The sequence below is a fragment of the Balearica regulorum genome, chromosome 6 (assembly GCF_011004875.1).
Source record: "Balearica regulorum gibbericeps isolate bBalReg1 chromosome 6, bBalReg1.pri, whole genome shotgun sequence".
Classification (NCBI taxonomy): domain Eukaryota; kingdom Metazoa; phylum Chordata; class Aves; order Gruiformes; family Gruidae; genus Balearica; species Balearica regulorum.
The window spans coordinates 43,098,678-43,119,204 of NC_046189.1; the positions used below are offsets into that span (position 1 = coordinate 43,098,678).

Consider the following 20,527-nt stretch of genomic DNA (forward strand, 5'->3'; position numbering starts at 1 on the left):
CATTGTACCAGCTCGTACTACCATTTTCCTTATCTTTAAATGGGAACTTCCCAAATTATAACTGCCTTTGCCTTCAGGTTTTATTTTTTAATAAGCATTAAATTTGGTCCCTATTATCTTAAAATAAGCACCCTGGAAATAATCAAATTGTATTCTCATTTTTAACATGAGGACTAAAGGGCTGTGTAATACACAGTTTTACTTTGTAAAATAAACAGCTGAAGACTTCTCCCAAATTAAGAAATAGAGTCTCATGGTGAGACCTTTTGCCTTCACATACTGAACACAGGGGTAATAAATCATTACTTATTTAATCAAGCTACCTCCTTGAGAGTCCAGCTGCTGGGCAAGTTTTGACGTAATTACTCAGTGGAACTCTAGTGACTTGCTATTCGAACATCTCAGGCTAATCCTTATGGACGTTAGTATTTGCCAAAGTTTAACGGGTTTCTTGGAGAGATCGAGTTTGGGGAGATCCTCTGGCTGGTCTTTTCAGTCTGTGCTGGTGTGCCCACATATGAAAAAAGATGCTGCTGGCTATTCTCTTCCAGTTTCTTCACAAGCATCTGAGTGACAGTGTTCCTCTGAGGCCAAGGAGGTGCTGCATGCCACATCCCTGATGGGTCTGGCCAGGGCTGCTGCAGCTAACTGCATTGCTTCAGCGGTGCCTGCGCAGGGGGCGTATCGTCCTTTGCTGCCTTGGCGTTTCAAACAGCACCCAGCTGCTCCAGCCTTTTCACAAACTGTAGGTTAGCCGGTAAAGATATAGAGGCAGTCACAATTAAAGGCTGAGGGATTTACGTCTATGTGAACGACCATACAGTAATATGTTTGGTTGACCTGAAAGGGCCTACAGGAAAGCTGGAGAGGGGCTGGTGACAAGGGCAGGGAGTGACAGGCCAAGGGGAATGGCCTGAAGCTGCAGGAGGGGAGATGGAGATGGGATGGGAGGCAGAAATCCTTCCCTGTGAGGGTGCTGAGGCCCTGGCACAGGGTGCCCAGAGAAGCTGTGGCTGCCCCTGGCTCCCTGGCAGTGTTCAAGGCCAGGTTGGATGGGGCTTTGGGCAACCTGGGCTAGTGGAGGGTGTCCCTGCCCATGGCAGGGGTGGCACTGGGTGGGCTGGGAGGTCCCTGCCCACCCAAACCGTTCTAGGATGCTATGATTTTCAAAGCTAGATCACCTAGAATCAGGCATGCTGTTTTGCTCTGTGTGTTAGGTAACTAATAGTAGTTTGAGACTCAGAATTTTTCTCGTACATAACTTGCTTTAACAACAAATGTTGGGGGGGTGGGGAGGAGATTTAGGTGAGATCCAGTTGCATCACAAATAGCGTGAAATAAGGTTTCAAAAACTTAAAGCTATAGGCCAGTGAAGCATTTAGATTTCTCACTATTAGTTATCCATGGAGTACTTTTCTGTGACTGTATACCCTTGCTAAAGAAGAGATTTATGGTATGAAATTGGATGTGGATTTGAAATAGCTTGCTTTATGTAATCAAACTGTTAAACCTGAAGAATAAGTAAACCTCAGCTTATTTTGAGTATGTAAATGAATAATGCGATAGAAAGTTTCGTGAAGACATAAAAAATTTTTGAGAATCACTGAAAACTTTTATGAAAAAACCCTACACAACAACTTTAAAGAGTACTTTTTAAAAATTATTATTTTATTTCTCAGTTTGTAATCAATTCTCTTTTGTTACTGGAAGTCTTGCGGTACAGGAGCTGGAGTTAAAAATCATAAATAATACTTCTAATGTGGCTCAAAAGTGGGTCTGTGATGATATTAAAAGTGTCAAGAATCTCTGAGCACATAAACATGTGAAGTATCCATTGTTGTAGACTTTTTGTCTTCGGTTCCTCAGGATTACCGTCTGCGAAGGAGATAGTTTGTTTTTGCTGTTTACAAATTAATTTGTTATTTTGCTCTATGTCAAACTATTGGATGGAAGTGTGTAATTTTCACAGAAGTAATAGTTCTGTGGAATAGCAGGTGATTTAAAAAGTAACCAGACAGTGGGTACAAGAAAGAAGTCCAGTTGTAAGCAAAAAAATTAAGCAGATATCCTGTCACACAGGAAGTCTAAAAATATGAGGGAGAGTGAGTGGGTGAGGTACGGTTCCAGAAGAATGAAGGTTGTGTGGTCAGAGGGTCTGTGATCTGCCGCAGCAGAGCTCTGTACCTATTGCTGTCTGCTACCTGTTGGCTATTGACGGGAAAGTTCAAGTGGTGTCTCCTTCAGAGGTGCTGGGAACCCATTTAGTTTTGCACAGAGGTAAAACCTTACTGGTAAAAGCAAGTGCGTCTTGTATTGGAGAAGACTCGCTTACTCCTGTACATCAGCTATTGAGAGCAAAGAAAGGGGAGGAGAGCGGGAGAAAAGTAGGAGTTGGAGGTTTACTGTCTTGTGCCAGGCTGGGAAAAATTACATTTAAGAGCCTGGAGTTGGGAAGGGGAAAAGAGCAACTCTAAGACTGGCTGTCAGATTTCTGTTGTCATTTGGTGAGGATCAGGAACTGTGGGAAGAGGATGCCTGAACACCAAGATGAGTATAATGAAAAGGTGGTATGAAGAATAAGAAAAAAGGAAGCAGCTGGACTTGTATTTTTTTAAATCTTCAGAAGTTTCTGTTGAAACAGACAGTAGGTTTGGTTTGTTTGTTTTTGGTTGCACAGACAGAAGACTGGATCAGGTGGGAAGAGGTTGTTGATGGCAAGATGTAGCAGGCAGAGGAAGGAGTGAGAGTCGCAGCTGACTCTGCTCATGCAGCGTCAGTGGGACAGTGAAGAGGAACAAGGAGCAGACAGCACAGGCACGGTGCAGCATTTGCTTTCTGGAGGGACATTGACAGAAAGTGAGTTTTTTTAAAAAATAAAACCCTAGCTTTTAGGGGGTCTTGGCATATGGTAACACCCAGGGAAGCAGATTGCTTGAACACAATGGTTTGTCACTTCCAGATGGTGATGAGTCTCTATTGCGAGAGTCCTTGCAACGATGTCTTTAGCTGAATTAGCTGCGACTCCCCAAACTGCTGTTCTGCTGAATTCTCTTACCCAGCTGTTGCGTGGTCCTGTGAGATCTCTCCAGTGTATGCATGATCCATTGCTATTGATCATTGTAAGATAGTGAGGAGGTGTTTTCTGTGTAATTTAGTCATATTCAGACAGCTGTCTTACATAACTGTTTTGGCAGATGCCATTTCTATGGACTATTTACAAGTCTCTTTTGTATGTACTATTTAGCCAACTCTGTAACAGGACAAGCATAGGACAGTCTCTGGAATAACAAGATTCTTCACCCGTGATGTGAATCAATACATTAAAACACAAAAAATGCTCTAGGCACAGCAGGAGCTGACTGGGGGAGATCTTCTTCAGGAAAGTCCAAAAATTCCTGTCCAGAGAGCTTTTGCACCAGTTAGTAAAAGCTCTGTTGTAAGGAGGCTAGGAGTTCAGCCAATACAAGTCAGTCCATTGCCCCATCCAGGGAATCAATGACTTAAATGTCAAATAAAAATGCCTTGGATTTAGAAAAGGCAGCTGAAACATTTGTGAGGGTGTTTTGGCTCTTACGAGAGTTTGCTGTACATTCTTCGCCTAATTGCCAAAAAGTCTGTTTCCTAGGTAGGTGAGCTGCTGAAGAAAGTTGCATTATTCAAGGACAGCCAAGTTAGCAACCATAATAGCATCCAAACATTCAAGTTTTCTTTGTGTGTGAGCTAAACCACAGAGATAAGAATGTCTAGGAACCACTGCATGACACATTAAGTACTTTGGCTGCCTATGTCATAACTAGAAATCCAGACAGTCATAAATCTCCTCATCTGTGTCCCCCTATGGAGCCCCCTTAATAGTTCTACTGAAGAGAAAACCACAGGATGTTTTTCACAAAAGATTTGTCTGTCTTATTTTTGTGTGACTGTATTAAAAACTTTTGCTGTCTTATAAACTTTTGGTTTTGTAAACCCTTGTAACTTTTACTGTCTTGTCCCCCACAATTTTATTTCTGAGGAAACTAAATGTTCAAGATCTAGTCAAACTGAAAACCGTATGGTTTATAGTAGCAATTTTATTGGGCTGTTGTGGAGATGCTGTTTAATGTTTTTTGCTGAGTGTACGCAACTCTTCTACTTTACATTTAGTAAAGTACTGTATGTGAGAAAAATTTTGAGAGTAAGATGAGTACCTGGTGAGAATTTAGATGAACTTTAAGTTGTGTTTCATGATGAAAAAGATGTTTAAGTGCCATGTTTAGCATATTACTTGTATATACAGTTCTGCTGATAATTTATGTCAGATCTCATACTTCTGTATCTGAATGTCTTGTAAGAACAAACAGGGTAGGGAACTACAGAATTCTTCCTGAGGATAAAAGATCAATAGCGGTTTCATTTGGCTAATCGGTGAACCTAAAATAATCTGGACTTCTTGCTATATTTTCCAGGAAGAAGGTTTCTATAGGATTTTTACATTAGCTTTTTTATGTTCAGCTCTGCATTTAAGTATCTAATATCCCAGGCATACAAGGCAAGAAAGCAGTAATATCAGTGAAAGCCATTCTTCCCATGTTTATCACTGAAAAAAAACCAAACCAGAAACCCCACATATCTCCCCCTCCGTTGTTCATCTTGGATACTGGCTTTCCAGGTTCCACCTGATCCAGAATCATGTCGCATCACACACTTGGGACCTTTACTGAAAACTCTTTAATGACTGCCACCCATCTGCCAATCTACCTTCTTGGTCATTTTTTCAGAATTTTTTCCACAAGACCTCGTGTTTGCAAAGCACTGATGATCCTTCAGCAGTGGCATCCATAGATTTGGTTTCTTCTTGCTTCATTTTTGCTCCTGTATTCTTACGAGCTTTCGTTTAGCTGTTGACTTCTGCCTGCAAAGTTGTAGAGACTGCCAATGTAAACAACCTCTCTCATAAGAATACTGCCAAATCTCTTCCATATTCCCTTTTAAGTATAGTTTATAACTTTAATCTCCAAGTTTCATATAAACCAGGATAACAATCTGTTTCTTCCCTCTCCAAAACCTCTTTCTTTACGGGGCTGTTGAAGACTCACCCTTTGGAGGTCAGGTGTTCATGCCTTTTTTTGAATAGGATGAAGAGTTCAGAAAAATGCCTTATCTCTTCTGATAAATATGCCTTCTCATCTCAGACTGTCGACTGGGCAGAACTAATGAGGCAGCAAATGAAAATACCACTAGGGATCAGGTTATGCACTCACAGAAGGCATGCGGTTTCAGTGGCATCTGTACAGAGCACTTGTATTTTTGAGGTTTACCTGCCTGGTTTTAGCTGCCCTTCCACTGCAGGCTGTACCGTTGTCCAAAGTACAAAGCATGATACGTTTCTCTTAACGGAGCGGTGGCAGTTCTGGTAGTGACCTCCTCCACGTAACCTCTGTAAGTCAGGAGCTTACTGCTGATGGTCACCCGTCATTGTAATGTCCATGTCAACAGTTATTGGAAGGAGGTTACCAGCAGTTGCTTGCTTCGGAGATGTTTGTTCTGTTCATGTAAATATTCACATCTTTCCTTCTACCCTGGAATTCTCCTGGGAGAGGAACCTACTGGTAGTGTAGGGTGCCATTGCTGCCAGGCATGCTCAGGAAGCAGCGACACGGCTACCCTGCTCCATTCCAGCTGCAGTGACTCTGTGTGCACGCCCACAAATGTGCATAGAGATGACAGACAGCAATAAAACTCTAGTTCATAGTGAATGATAAATGACTTCCATTTTTTATTTTATGTGAAGTTTTGTGCTGAATTAATCTGGCAAATCCATTAGTGACCTTGTTAGGAACAGAAGTGGCTGCTATGGCACGTTTATACCAGCTCGCACTGATTTGGCACATTGCCTGCCATACTACAAAAAAGACAGATTTTTCTTCCCATTACACGTAGTCAGTATGGGACTGATGGTTAGGTATCTAAGAAAGATACTAGCTATAGCAAGATGTCCTGAGCTCAGGGTACATATGATTCATAACGATGGAGATGTGTTTTGCAATTGAGCTGAGTTTGTGTGCTTGTAGGGAGTATTCCTCGACTCCTGTAGTATGGTAGAGACTTCCCCTCTCCTATCCAGTAGCAGACAGGGCTGTACCTTTGGACAGAAAGAAAGGAGCACCTCCTGTCAGTCAGCATGTGTTTCTGCGGAGTATTTTCCCTTGAGAAGAGAGAAGGGTATTTACTCACTAATATGCATGTTTTCCTTCTCAGTATTGAGGGAAACCTAGCTGCTGATCTGTTAGGGTTATTCTGATTATCATCTCGCATTCCAAGGCTTTTGTCAAGGAGCTTACGCAGCAGCCAGACAGCTAGAGTGAAGGCTGCTGAATACATTGTAATCTGAAAGTTTAGAAATATTTGCTTCAGTCTGTAAAGTGAATCTTTTAACGGCAGCTCTGCTGACCACTTGTCGACCGATAATGTTGGAATAACATTAAAGTTACATTGCAGACTAATTATATTTCTTTTGGTTTTGCACAGGTCAGTTTTATTTCTCCTGTTGAAAGTGATGTCTTTTAAGTTGTTAATGTTGCTTTGAATTTGTTTGCTGAGTCTTTTCTGACTTTCCTACAATGGAAATCTTTTCTTAAGGGGTTCTCTGGAACTTGTCTTCATGTGATGCAGTAAAGATGACAATCATTAGAGATGCTCTATCAACGCTAACTAACACTGTGATAGTGCCACATTCCGGATGGAACAGTTCTTCCTTCGATGATGATCACAAAATTAAATTTCAGACTTCCCTAGTTCTACGCAATACTACAGGATGCCTGAGGTAATTTGCTGTTCTAGCAGACTCCCTTTTACAGACTAATCATGTTATTCAACAGGTCTTTTTTATACTGTAATAGTTAAGACAAAAGAGCTGTTGCGTTCTATAAATTACATGTAGTTCTATGACTTAGGCAGCTTTTGCATTTGGGGTTTTTTTTCCCATATTAGAAAAATATGAAAAGTACAAAGTTAGTCACTGAGAGATGTTAACTATAATGGCTAGTGGTTACCTTTTGGTTGTTTTTTGTATAAATTATAATCATTGCACTTTTCCCCTATTAATTACTGCAATTTTTGTATTGTGTGTTGGGCTTCTGAGTATTATTTAACAAAAGAATTGTGCATTTGGTTATTCTTTATTGTTGTATACATTTTAAAAATCATGTTTGTATATGGCTATGTATCAGTAAAGAAGTGTTCGACTATTCCCTTTGTAGATTTCTCAAACAGCAGTAAGGAGGAAAAAAAGTATTCAGAATAATAAAAGGCAAAACTAAAATATCTGGAAAGAGAATTCAGGAGCTGGGGTAGTATATCAACTATGTTCATTTGTAGGTTGTTTATCATTTTAATTTATTATATTTCAAACTGTGTTCCATTAAACAGCAGACTAAGGCCATTATGTTTGAACAGAACTGGGATTGCTTTTTATTTGCTGGTAACCCTTCTAAACTTCAGAATATTTTCATAAACTACTTTGTTGTTGTTGTTCATTGGGTTGTTTTGCACTGCTTTTGAACATAGGGTTGTGCCAGCATAGTGGTGCCAACATTTTTTTCTAGAGAAAAAGCACCTCTGTGGCCAGGCACGGTGGCATTTTTTTAGCAGCAGTCCCATTTTCAGTGTGCATCCAGTCTCGGTGTAAGCTTCGGGGCAAGCTTGAAGGCAAATATTTGTGTACATCCTTTGCTGCTATTCTAAAGCACAGTGCAGCCTTTTCTTTTCCCCACGTTCCAGTTTATACATTTACACATTTATACTTCAGTTGACGTAGCACTATTACAAATGTTAATGAGGCTGCACCACAGAACAGATCACTGAATGGATCCAATTCAAAAAAGGGGCAACAAAGGGTATTTCTAGCACACAGACTCAGCAATCCATCCCACAGCACATACCAACCATAGATTTGGGCATGGACAACAGAGAGGGCTTGGGATGGAAAAGTCTGTGGGAAAGGCGTTCTACTCACAGCCAGTTTTGTCAGTGAGTCCTTCCTATCTTGAAATTGCAGTTTGGAACCGTATTTATCTTTTCTAAGAATTGGGAGTGGGGTGCTGCACAGAAGGATATGTTTGCTTTTAACTTCTCAAAGTCAGTTATCAGTCAGCTGTATAAAAACCCTCCACAAACTATGTAATGAAATGATGGTGTGCGTGTCTGTCTGTGAATACACTGTGTTCCTTTATCATTTCAACCCTTTAGAAATCTCAGCTCCGCAGGTGAAGAAGCACGGAAGCAGATGAGGTCCTGCGAAGGCCTGGTTGATTCACTGCTATACGTGATCCACACGTGTGTGAACACATCAGATTATGACAGCAAGGTGCGTGCACATTTCATTGAAGTGAGTTTTAGTGCTAAGCTGTATGTCTGATAGGATCTTTTGGGGTTTGTACAGTGTATTTTAGCACTGTGATGTGCTTAGCTCAACTGGTCTTCTCTCCCAACCCCAGTTTGCTGATGCACAATCAAATTCTGTTGCATAATACAGTGTAACTTGTTCTGTGCTTTTCATTTTCATCAGTGCTGGAGTATTCATTCTTTAATACAATAATAATAAGCTCTTGTGCTTTTCATTTTCAAAATACTAAAAAATAAGCTGCTATAGTAGAGATTACTGTTACAAATATTCCGATATTTGAGGATATCAGGAGAAAGATTGCAGTTTTCCCAGAGAAACAGACAAAGGAATGCCCAAGGCCCAGAATTGCAACTTGGTGCTTGTGCTCCAAATGCCTTTTTACCTCTGCCTAATTTGTTTGGTTTGCTTTATCACTATGTGAGAAAGTAACCGATTACATGACATCTTTCTGGTTTACTTTCAGACAGTGGAAAACTCTGTGTGCACCTTGAGAAACTTGTCTTACCGTCTGGAACTGGAGGTACCTCAGGCACGTTTGCTAGGAATCAATGAATTGGATGACTTGTTAGGAAAAGAATCACCTAGCAAAGATTCAGAGCCAAGTTGCTGGGGGAAAAAAAAGAAGAAGAAAAAAAAAACTTCACAGGAGGATCAGGTTTGCCATTGTCTTTGTATTACAAATATATCAACTGTAGTTTAGCTAATGATGGGGGGGAGTACATAGCTTGAAGAAAAACTACATATGTTGAATGAAAATATAGAGGTCTCATGTGGTTACAAATATATGTTCATTTCTCAGTGGGATGGAGTTGGCCCTATACCGGGATTTTCCAAGTCTCCTAAAGGGGTGGAAATGCTATGGCACCCATCTGTGGTGAAACCGTACCTGACGCTTCTAGCAGAAAGCTCCAATCCAGCTACTCTAGAGGGCTCTGCAGGATCTCTCCAGAATCTTTCTGCGGGCAACTGGAAGGTATCTGAGTTCCTACTCTTCCTCCTATATCTGTATTTTAGACGGGTAAATTGGTACAGTTTATTTTAAATACACACTGGAAGAAAGCTTTTTTCTGTTTATTAGGTCAAAATAATCTTCTAGCCTCTTCTAGCTGTGAGTTCTGGTGTGAAGATACTGTCAAAATAAGACCAGCATAAATAAGTTGTTTGTATTTGTTTTATTCTTTGTATTGCTTATTTCCATACGTTCTTGCTTGTGGCCCTTGTATACAATATGTTACAAAAGCACCACGTGAGAACACTTTATTAATGTTATATATTTGTCATGGAGAGATTAAAAAAAAAAGTTAATTGCTTCCTTTGCTGTAGAAAAGCAGCTAAGACTTTTTCATTTTATGACCATTATAAAATGGGTCTTAAAAAAAGACAAAAAACCCCAACAAAAAAAACCAGAACCTGTTCCCTTTTCAATAATTTGTCATCTATTAAGATATATTGTCCATTAGACCACTTTTTAAAAATATTGCTTTGTAAGAGGAACGAGTGAAAAACAACAGAGTGCCAACCCTTTATAATAGAAAAGATGCATTTAACACATCATCTTTTCTTTGGAAAATGTCCCCAACATACTTCAAAATTACCATTTAGTAAGAGGTTATTTCAATCAGAATGTTGTACTATGTCTGTAACTGGAGTTTTATTATAGTTCGCAGCGTACATTCGAGCTGCCGTAAGAAAAGAAAAAGGACTACCAATCCTGGTGGAGCTGCTGAGAATGGACAATGACAGAGTTGTGTCATCTGTGGCAACGGCCTTAAGGAACATGGCGTTAGATGTTCGGAATAAGGAGCTTATTGGTGAGTACAGGACTGTACTGAAGAAAACAAGATTACCAACACGTCACACCTTGTGTGGAGAAAATACTAGGATGAGATTCTACCAATAGAAACAGCATACTTGATTTTACTGTATCATGTCAGTCATGTCACAGAAATTCATCTTTTTGACAGCAGTAGCTTTTCAGAGTAGTATTGACATTTTAGTTGGCCTTTAGCCATCTCGCCTGGCAATCTCTTTACAAGGGATGGAAGTCACCTCAGCTAAACTAAACTGGACAGGAATCTATCAGGACAAAATATGATGGAAAACACAACTCTGCTTCCTTGGAGCTAAATGGTAACCTTCTCAGAGGGTTTCAAGGTCCCTTACATATCCTAGGAGGATAGGACAGCTCTGCTGCCAGTACATCAGTAAATACTGTAATAGTATTGGGTAGGGAGAGAGGGAAGAAATCTTCTCTTCCACGAAAACCCAGATATAGAGCAGTATATATGTGTCTTTGCTGAAGTAAGTAATCAACAAGGGTGCTTTCTAGAAAATCTTACTGTTTCCCTTTTGTCAATTTTAATGTTTAATACTTTAAGTATTGATCTGTTCCTTTCTCATCTAGCATTAAAAAAAAAAACAACCAACATTTTTCCTGCCTTGATCAGGAATCTCAGTCTATTATGGCAAGAGTTGAACATGCCTCAGCTTCAGAGTGCTGTGGCCTAAATGAACCCTGCTAACACATGTCATGATCTAAAAAAGTTTCATTTTTGTTACAGAAGCTTTTTCTGTGTTGTAGGCTAGTGGGATAAGTGTATTACAACTGTTTATACAGATAAGAGTATCATTGTTCTCAGAAAGATAAATGCAGGTGAACAGAATTGTGTTACATATTTCTGAAGCTTCTCCATCTTGGATGTTCAGAACATGTTTTCTGGCAGTGTAGGTATTACCTCCACAAGAAATTAATAAAAAGAAAATTCTGTTCCATAGCACAAGCCATGTACAGGTCATACTCAAGTGATGTTCTCTTTTCAGTATTTTTTCCCCTTCCTGCAGGACTTTGCAGTTCAGGAATGCACCTCCGCCTGTTTCCTCTCCCTGTCAAAGCCTTAACGATGAAAGAATTGCTGCCTTTCCAGATACACTCTGAAACTCACCTTTGTATAAAATATTTTGAGACATGAAGTGAGTCATGTATTGCCCCATGCTAGTGATCTGTTTTATGCATCTTTACTGCTGTTGGTAGGGGCAGGAATAATGGGTTTAAATGGTCTAAACTCTGAAGAAAATAAGAGATTGAGGACTCAAACCAGTAACAATATAAATTGGTATGTGCAAACACGTGTTCACGAGCTTGCTGAAAGATTGGCAGTGACAGGGTATTAATGTACACAGCATTGTTGGTGATAGTTTTCCAGTGCGTTTGAAAAGTTGTTCCTTTTGTTTGCAAATTCCTTTTTTGGATACTTTTTTTTTTTTCCTTGGGTACGTTACGCAAATAGATAGCTAGTGGCTTTGTGTAAAGCTTATTCGTTATTCACTGTTATGTGAAAATACACATCTTCAATAAAATCAATTAGTCGTTCAATTAAGGGCACAGCCTAAACAGGGAAAAAAATTACTTAGCTTTAATTTCCTTTGCTGGGAGTGCGAGTATTCCTGTGCATCAGGCAGTAATTGAAATCTGAAAGAGCTGAGACCTGATTTCTTATGGGTAACAAATGCGGTGAACAGCATGTCTGAAAGAAAAAAATTCAACGTTACCGTAAGGATTTCTTTAACCCTCCCATAAATGAAGCCTAGGAATGTGCACCACTCCTTCAATCATAACAGCTTAACATTTTTCTTTGAATGATTCTGCTTTCTCCAAATCATTCCTGTTTACAAATGTTCCTGTTTTAATGTAAAAGTGCAACTATTCGCATTTTTAAGCTAAAAGGAAAAAAATCTCTCTTGAGTCTGTGTAAAATGTGAATTCTTGGAAGGTTTCCATTGTTTTGATCCTGTGTTTTCTTTTTATGGCTTTCAGATGCAGTTTTGTGATGAGTCCTAGAATTTCAAATCTTGAGTACCAAAATGTATTTTTTTACTTGGTTCTGTTGATGTGTTTTTATAGGTAAATATGCTATGCGAGATCTGGTCAATCGACTTCCAGGAGGCAATGGTCCAAGCATATTGTCTGATGAGACGGTAGCAGCAATCTGCTGTGCTTTGCATGAGGTCACTAGTAAAAACATGGAAAACGCCAAAGCCCTTGCTGACACTGGAGGAATAGAAAAGCTGGTGAACATAACAAAAGGAAGGGGTGACAGGCAAGTAGGCAACAAAGTTCATACCTAAACTGTTTCTCTATTCCATTTAAAATGCTTAAGAATCCAGGAAATGGTTTTTTTAGTACAAAAAGGATCTGCTTTTGCAGTCCTGATCTGAGTAGCTACCGAAGTCTGAATCACGCTGGGAAAGAAGAGGCAGTCGGTAACACCATTCTCTTAGGGTGTATTCTTTATCTAAAGCTTTTGGAGGCTTTTAGAGTTGCACGCAGTAACCACATCAGTGGGGCCTATTCAGGTTAAATGGTATTAAAAAAAATTGTCCCCTTTTAAACACCTACAAGAGTAATAGAATATTTAGAGCTTTTCAAAGTGAGGATATGTTGTTAGCACCTTTGTCAGGACATATCACAATAGCTATCAATTATATTTGACATGGCCATTCGATAGGTTGTAAGGAAGACTTGGCCCACCGAGCACTTTACCTCGCCAGTGGGATTTTATCTTGCAAAACAAGTGTTGATTGAGAAGACCTGGCTGCCTGCAGACTTATTCGGCTATGGCTGTGCCACCCCCTGTGCTAGCGGTTTTGTTGGCCGAGTTCAGTGCAGGGCTTGGCTGGGCACTGTGTTTATGAAGTAGTAATGCAGCCTTTCGGAACTGGACAGCTGAGCATCAAGGAACAGGAACGTGTAACGGCTCCCGCGTGGTGCAGGGTCAGCACGAAGCCAGCCTCCTGGACCCCATCCGGCTTTGGCCAGCATCGCTGCTCTGTACTCCTCAGCAATGTGACTGATGCAAATCGTATTAGCAGGACTCTTGTGTAAACCAGGATACCCCCGACCTCCTTTCTGTGGGTAGCAGAAAGCCCTGGGTACCGTTCCCAGCGGTAAATTAATCAGGTGTTAAAGGAGAGAAAAGGATCTCTTCTCAGGGAAGTTGGTCAGCATGAATTAAACATACTGCATTTTTAACAAAGTCTTTGTCTCACAAGGAACTGCAGGCCATATTGTGAGTAGCCACAATTTATAATACTTTATATGTTCAAGGGACACAGACTCAGTTCAAGTGCAGGTGTGAATGCAGTGATCCTTTATATGGCCTCATTGATCTGTGGAGACAACGTGTAAAGATGCATCGGCACTTAGATTTGAGGCAACAGGGTATGCTAAACAAATTAAAATCCTGTGACCATTTTAACAGTGCCTACTGATAGATTAACACTATCGGCTCCATTTTTTTTTTCCAGTCTTTTCTTTCAAAAACTGTATTTGGATGAATCTTCACAGTGACAGAAAAAGGCATATGTTTAACACAGATTTCTTGCTGTGGCATTTCATGTTAAACCACTGCTTCAGTACCACTACCAGCTTACCACCATTTCTCTTTAAAAAGACAGCTAGAGCAGTTTTCCTAGCCGTGCACTTGAGAGTGGAAAAGCGTTTTCACAACCAGTAAGTTTTCTGTAGTGCAACACAGAACTGAGAACAAAGTCTTGCTACAAGGATGTCTGGGGACTTTTAGTATCAGCTCTCTTTTATTTGTTTAGTCTTTTTCTACAGCTAGGAATTTTGTACAATGATTTAAAGTACATAGTCTCAGTTTTTATGAAATGCACTAAATAGAATGTTTCTTTTCATGATTTTTAATTCTTGCAAACAATGACAGCAGCTATCTCAACCTTTCTATCTGTATTCCCCACGTGGGGGACCTGAAGAGACATTTTCTAGGCCGGAGAGGGAAATGATCATGCTTAATCAGGTTCTGCACCTGCCTTTTGTGGAGGCTGCTGACACAGCTGTGTTCACACTGTGGTAATGCAGGCAGGCATTACTGACCCCTGGAGAGATGACCTGCCTTGCTTCACAGCATCAAGGTTTAAGCTGTTATGTAGCTCAGGAACATTGTTCTTTAAGTGGAAAAAAAGTGGCTTTCTAATATTGTAATATTCTTTACTTAGATCATCACTGAAAGTTGTCAAGGCAGCCGCCCAGGTACTGAATACATTATGGCAATACCGAGATCTCCGTAGCATTTATAAAAAGGTAAATTACAAAATTAGCTGACACTGGAAAGTAGTTCTACAAAAACTCTTAATTTAATGAGAAAAGCTATTTATTTTGATGTTTTTTTCTTTTTGCCACTCCACAGGATGGATGGAATCAAAGTCATTTTATTACACCAGTATCAACACTGGAACGAGAGAGATTCAAATCACATCCTTCTTTATCAACAACAAATCAGCAGATGTCACCTGTCATACAGTCAGGTCAGTCAAGAAATGTAAAGAGATTTACTGAAGGGGTACCTGGCATCCCATTTTTTTAACTCGGACAGCCTCTCAGTTACTGCTAATTCTATCTAAAACACGGCGGTCATGCTGTCTCCCCTCTGTATTTAAACGTAAGTACTTCATGTACTGTGCGTGTTACCTTAGCTGTTACTGTCGGCAGGCTTCAGGTACCACAGGATTGGTGGATGTCTCTACATTAGCGTTTTAGTTTGGATAAGGAGCACTTTGAAGCAAACCTGCCCACTTACTCCTTAATGCAAATCAAACAGCAGTCTCCGAACGTGTGAACTGTATTCCCTTTGGATGAACCGAAACCAGATGGTGCTTCCATGCACCGGTACACTCCAGCTGCGAAGAGCGCTCAGTCCATGGCACCAGGTTAGACAGGGTGCGCGCCTGGACTTTCTACCAACTGCTTCCCTCGATAAAGCCACTCCTGTGGTGCGCGGCTTGGCGTCGTAGAGGCAGCCTCACACAACGCGGGTACTTGATAGCGCAGAAAGCAACAGGCTGATAGTGAGGAACCTGCTTTCCTTCCCAATTATGTGATGTCCCATTAGGATGAGCAAGACACTTGGCCTCTAACAGTTGTTCTCGTTTCAGTCGCTCAATTGTTAACACACGCATTACATTGACCTGTGTCAGAATTTCAATAACACCCCCAAATTTAGCTTTTTTAGCCGTGAATATGCCAGGATCATATCAGTAATTAAACCATCCATAATAACACAAAATTGTGACATAGGATGTAATGGACACAGCTAATGGAAGAAGGTATCATTGATTAATATTTTGAAGCAAAATTTCTAGAAATTATTTTTAAGTATTTCTATCCTCTGTTACTGGAGTCTTTCTAAGCCAACAAAACCTGAGTGGTCTGTAAAACAGGGAAGATTTAGCAGAACAAACTTTCTACAACTACAGCAGAGATTCAGCTGTTCACTATAAGAATATAATGTAAGTAATCCATGGTTATGATCTTGTGATGATTGTCGGCCAACTGGAGCACTAAATGTCCAAGATGCACTTCTGCATGCTAATCAAAGAACAGTAACATGAGTGTGCACGTGGATCACTTCAGCCAGGCAGACTAAATTTTTCTGTCCTGTCCCAAGTGATAGGATGGACTTAAAGATTCTGTTGAAGTATAACTCTACATAAAATCACAAACATGAGCAGGAGTATCATCTTCTAAATGCAAACAAATTATGTCATATGCAAACTGAAATGGGTGAAGTCTCTATTTCAATTGTAAGCATTACAGAGCAGTGACTCACCATTAAATATACAATTATAATCTCGTGGTATGTTGTTGATAGCTTTTGTCATTGAGGTTCTCCATCCAGGAAGAACTATGCACCAGCTTTGGCCATTAGCCACATCTCTCTCATTTGTTAATCCCCGAGGGAGGAAGGGATGAGGAGAGAATAAAGAGAAGGCTGGGTTTGGGAAAGGCTTTTGTGGTATTTACTGATAATCTTTCTTTCTGATAATCTTCCTTTTCTCATAGTTGGCAGCACGTCCTCATCACCGGCTTTATTAGGAATTAGAGAACCCCGCTCTGAATATGATAGAACGCAACCGTCTATGCAGTATTATAATAATCAAGGCGATGTCATTACGCATAAAGACATATATACTGGTAAGATACCAGTTAGGTGAACTTTTAACTGGAATATGTAAATATTCCTTATATGAGGAGTTTATACAATCGTAATATGGACTGTTGCATTAGCAGGCTTGTTACTACTTAATGTTGTTTCCCATTTTTATTCACTATAATCATTGCATGTGGAACAAAGCAGGTTTTTCATCTGTCTCTGCTGTTTTCTTTAAAATTGCACACATTACCAGAATAAGGGAAGATCTGTTTATGTATCGGGGAGATGAGAGGTGTTTGGAATTTTTATTTTCATTTAAAATCCTATTACAGAAAATTGTTTCACTATGCACATTATATATATAATTACTACTACGTTAGAAATAATACTGTGCAGTATATAGTATTATGTTATTAAATTATACAAGATTTATTCTCTTCTTCGATCTCCCTTTTCCTTCTTACTACTTGACACAAGTTGAAAAACAATAGAGATGACAGTGAATAAAGAGAAGGAAATTCCTTGTTTTAAAGGTTATTAGTCTGTAAAACAAAAACCAGCAACACAAAAAAAAGCCTCTTGGTTTCAATTTAACTACTGCTGAGGGACAAAATTTGCCTATATTATTATATTGTATTATTAGTAGATACTAAAAGCTGCAGACTTAATTGTTTGGGTGCTACATAATTTCTTCTAGGTAAAATAGGAGCAAATAGACTTATAGACGAAAGAATAAAGACGTTTATGCCATAAACTGTTTTCTCACAGGTTCCAGCAAACCTTCACCAATTTACATCAGTTCCTATTCCTCACCAGCAAGAGAACAAAACAGACGACTACAGGTGACTCCAAAATTTTACTTTGAAATGTCACTGATAGCAAGACTCAGCATATAGTGCTTATGGAACTTAAGGGAGTTGCAGTATACTTCGTAATATTTGAGTGCTTTTTTACAGAGTATATCCATAGCATAGGTAATTTGTTATTGGGCATCAGTGCACTTAAACTGATAATTGCTTATGTACTTCTGTTATCTCTGTGTTTTCTTTTTATAGTCGCATATTTTAGCACGTTCTTCTTATGGTGAGATCTGAGACCACTTTCCTGACTTGACTTTTTTTTTTTTTTTGGGGTAGGTACAGTCAGGTTCTGTACTTCCTACTTATGCTGTAAAATTCCTACTTTTGGAGTTACTGTCTTCCCAGTGAATGCAGAAGGAGACATACAGGCAGGCTTAGAGGTTTTTCCTCCGTTTAGTTTCATTTAAAAATTAGGTACATTTCATGGAGGTTTGAAACCTATGTTACTATCATCATTGGTAGAGCTGCACTTAATTTGGTAGGGACAGGTTCTGTATAATGTGTGTAAGTCTGAGAAACAAGTATTTTCTCTGCTAATTAAATTTCGAAAGCTTATTTTTCTATCATTTTGTCAACAGCATCAGCAATTGTACTACAGTCAAGAAGATACCAACAGAAAAAACTATGATGCGTACAGATTATACTTGCAGTCCCCACATAGCTATGAAGATCCATACTTTGATGATCGAGTTCACTTTCCTGCTACTTCAGATTACACAACACAATATGGACTGAAATCAACCACAAATTATGTAGACTTTTATTCCACCAGACGATCCTCTTATAGAGCAGAACAGTACCCAGGTTCACCGGACTCCTGGGTGTAGCATCAAAGAGAAAAAACAACAGTGTATTTCTCATCTTGCTTGAGAAGAAATGGAATGGCCTCATTTGTTGTTTTGGGTATGAAACGTGAAAGTGAAATAAAAGAAGGAACAAGGAAATTTTTTTGTTGTTTTTTTGAGTGAGGAATTGTCAGGAAGAAAACTGGAAAAGATGGGGTTTTGCTCTGTTTAGATGTTAGGTATAATTACTTGTAGCTCCTGTAGTCTGGTGAGGGTGTGGGCGATGTGATGAAAGGTTTGAGAATTGAGTAAAATGAATTTGGAAAGTGTAGGTCAGAGCAAATTAAAGCTGATTTTTTTTTTTTATGTGAATAAAAGTCTTGTTCTGATAGTTTGTACAGAAAAAATAAAATGGATGCCCTTGTTTTCTTGCTATTACTAAATGTCAAGATTGTATGCTATTACGTCTTGTAAATTTCTTTGGTTGGTGTAAATATGGAAATGCCACATTGGTTTAAAGTGCCATCCATTTGTAATGCAGTGTGTCATTTTAAAAGGAATTTGAAACATCATGCACAAAAAAAAATCCAAGAAGATGTTATAAATTTAAAAAAAAAAAACAAACTTTTAAAAATGAATAGTGTAATTTTGAAGCACAAAGTCCAGTCCAGTATATCTACACCTCTCCCATTCCCTGCCTATTTCATAAGAAACTTCACTGCCATTTTCTATGCACATGGAATAACAATAAATATGGACGTCTCATCCATGGAAAGCTGTTCCCTGTTCATTTTTTTTTTTTTTAATTTTCTGTGTGTGATATTTGGAAACAAATACCATGAAAATGAAATCTAATTGCATGGTTTTAAGCAGGTTAAATATATCAAAACATTTGGGCCATTTTCCCAGCTTTCTTCAGTGCATATATTCTGAATTTGTGAGGCTGGCAGACCAAAGCGTGAAGCTACGCACTGTCCTCTTGTTATTCCTTAGACCAGTATTTTTACTTTTGATTTGGGCCATCCAAGGTATGTCAGAACTTGAACTCTGTTTTCTTCCCATCGCTCCTCTACTCCTCCCCTTGCTCTCCCCAAGAAAATTATGATGATCTTTCTGTCATAGAAATTATAGTCTCCATTTTGACTACATTCTGCTTGGATTTATTTACAATAAAAATCTTTGATTATTTTGAGTAACTAAATCACATACTTTCCTCATGCCGTAGAGTCTGTTATCTTTATACTGTCTGTTATCGTAATTATTGTTCCCCATCATTGCACTTTTCTTTGGTTTTCAGTGTTTCCAAATATGCTGATTGCATCCGTGAAATGAGAAAAAGTAAGAACTGCTCCAATTTTAGCTTACAAGGCAAATTCACTTTTCCTTAATTGATTGGGCTACTTTGGCCGCCAGACTGTAAAAGGGAAAAGAAATGAAGGGGTGAAGAGCACCGTAAAATAGCGAGTGAGGTCAAACTGCCATACGCAGCCATGCAGTTCCCCGCTGGCTGCAGCGCAACGTGTGTTGCTGAGGGCCAGCGTTGTGCAGATGGTGCCTTTCCTTTCCTAGAAGATGACTTCATTTTTTCTTTTAAGATAGAAAATAGTTTACATTTACTTGCCTTCAAGTTTGTTTCTTGTAACAGTAACTTTGCCACTGATCTTTCATCCTTGTTCCACCTTCAGAGTCACATTCAAGCTTCAGTATGCAGGCTAATGCAGATCAGTGTTGATTACCTGGTATCCTGTAACCTACCAAAGGTGATGAGCTCTTTGAGCCACATACACTTAATTTGGCATTTCATTGTCCCAGGAAGATTTACATTACCTTCAGATAACAAAATAATTGATGGAAAGGGTCATAGTCTGTTATTACTTGCTTCTTTGAATCTGCTAATAACGCTTCAAAAAAGAGGGACAGATGTATGATGGAATGATTTCTGCTTCTCATCTGAGGCAGTTTCATCAAGATCAAAACCAGCAAGATTCGGGACAGCACCCCGATGTGGATCTTTCATGCTGTAGAATATATATATAGAGAGAGAGTTCCTTATGTTGGTTTTCTTCTGGTTTTATTGGTCTATTTATGTGGTTTTACACATTATGTCTTGGTGCTATACTGATTAAAATTACCTGTACAGCATATTTGTTGGTTAATTTCCCTTTATGTGTAGTTTCAGACAATGTGTGGAAGTGGGGAAGAAATAGGGCACAAATTCATCTCATTGTTCACTTTCATAGTCCAGTCTGGCTTTTGGGGCTGTTTCAGAATGCCAGGACCATGAATTTAAGCTGAGTGCTTTTAAAATGTGTTGTATTCACAATTTTGTATTCAGATTGATACCCCACTGAGATAAAAATTGTTAACTTTTTGAGAAAGTGGATGTCCTTAGGAGAAGGTGATGCTAATTTGGAAGTTAAATATTAATGGTACCCTGGGAAATTCAGTGCTTTGTTTCCACCTTTCTAATAATTGTAAATATGGTGAAAGAAAAAAGGAATTCAGCTTCAAAAGTAGGGAGTTAAATGTAATTCGGATTATAACAGATCG

At 39.2% G+C, this 20,527-nt stretch overlaps 1 protein-coding gene across 8 annotated transcripts in view; it reads left to right on the plus strand.

Annotated features, from left to right (window-relative positions):
* PKP4 (plakophilin 4) overlaps positions 1-18,752 on the plus strand; it is a 100,493-nt gene extending 81,741 nt beyond the window's left edge. For all 8 annotated transcript variants that reach the window (XM_075757409.1, XM_075757407.1, XM_075757411.1 and 5 more), the window contains 11 exons: positions 6,619-6,802; positions 8,227-8,344; positions 8,847-9,038; positions 9,183-9,356; positions 10,044-10,194; positions 12,285-12,480; positions 14,399-14,483; positions 14,590-14,707; positions 16,242-16,373; positions 17,101-17,174; positions 17,771-18,752. In XM_075757409.1, the coding sequence (XP_075613524.1) occupies positions 6,619-6,802; positions 8,227-8,344; positions 8,847-9,038; positions 9,183-9,356; positions 10,044-10,194; positions 12,285-12,480; positions 14,399-14,483; positions 14,590-14,707; positions 16,242-16,373; positions 17,101-17,174; positions 17,771-18,019 (1,673 nt within the window). In that variant the 3' untranslated portion in view covers positions 18,020-18,752. The remainder of the gene's footprint in view (positions 1-6,618; positions 6,803-8,226; positions 8,345-8,846; positions 9,039-9,182; positions 9,357-10,043; positions 10,195-12,284; positions 12,481-14,398; positions 14,484-14,589; positions 14,708-16,241; positions 16,374-17,100; positions 17,175-17,770) is intronic.
* Positions 18,753-20,527: the final 1,775 nt, after the last annotated feature.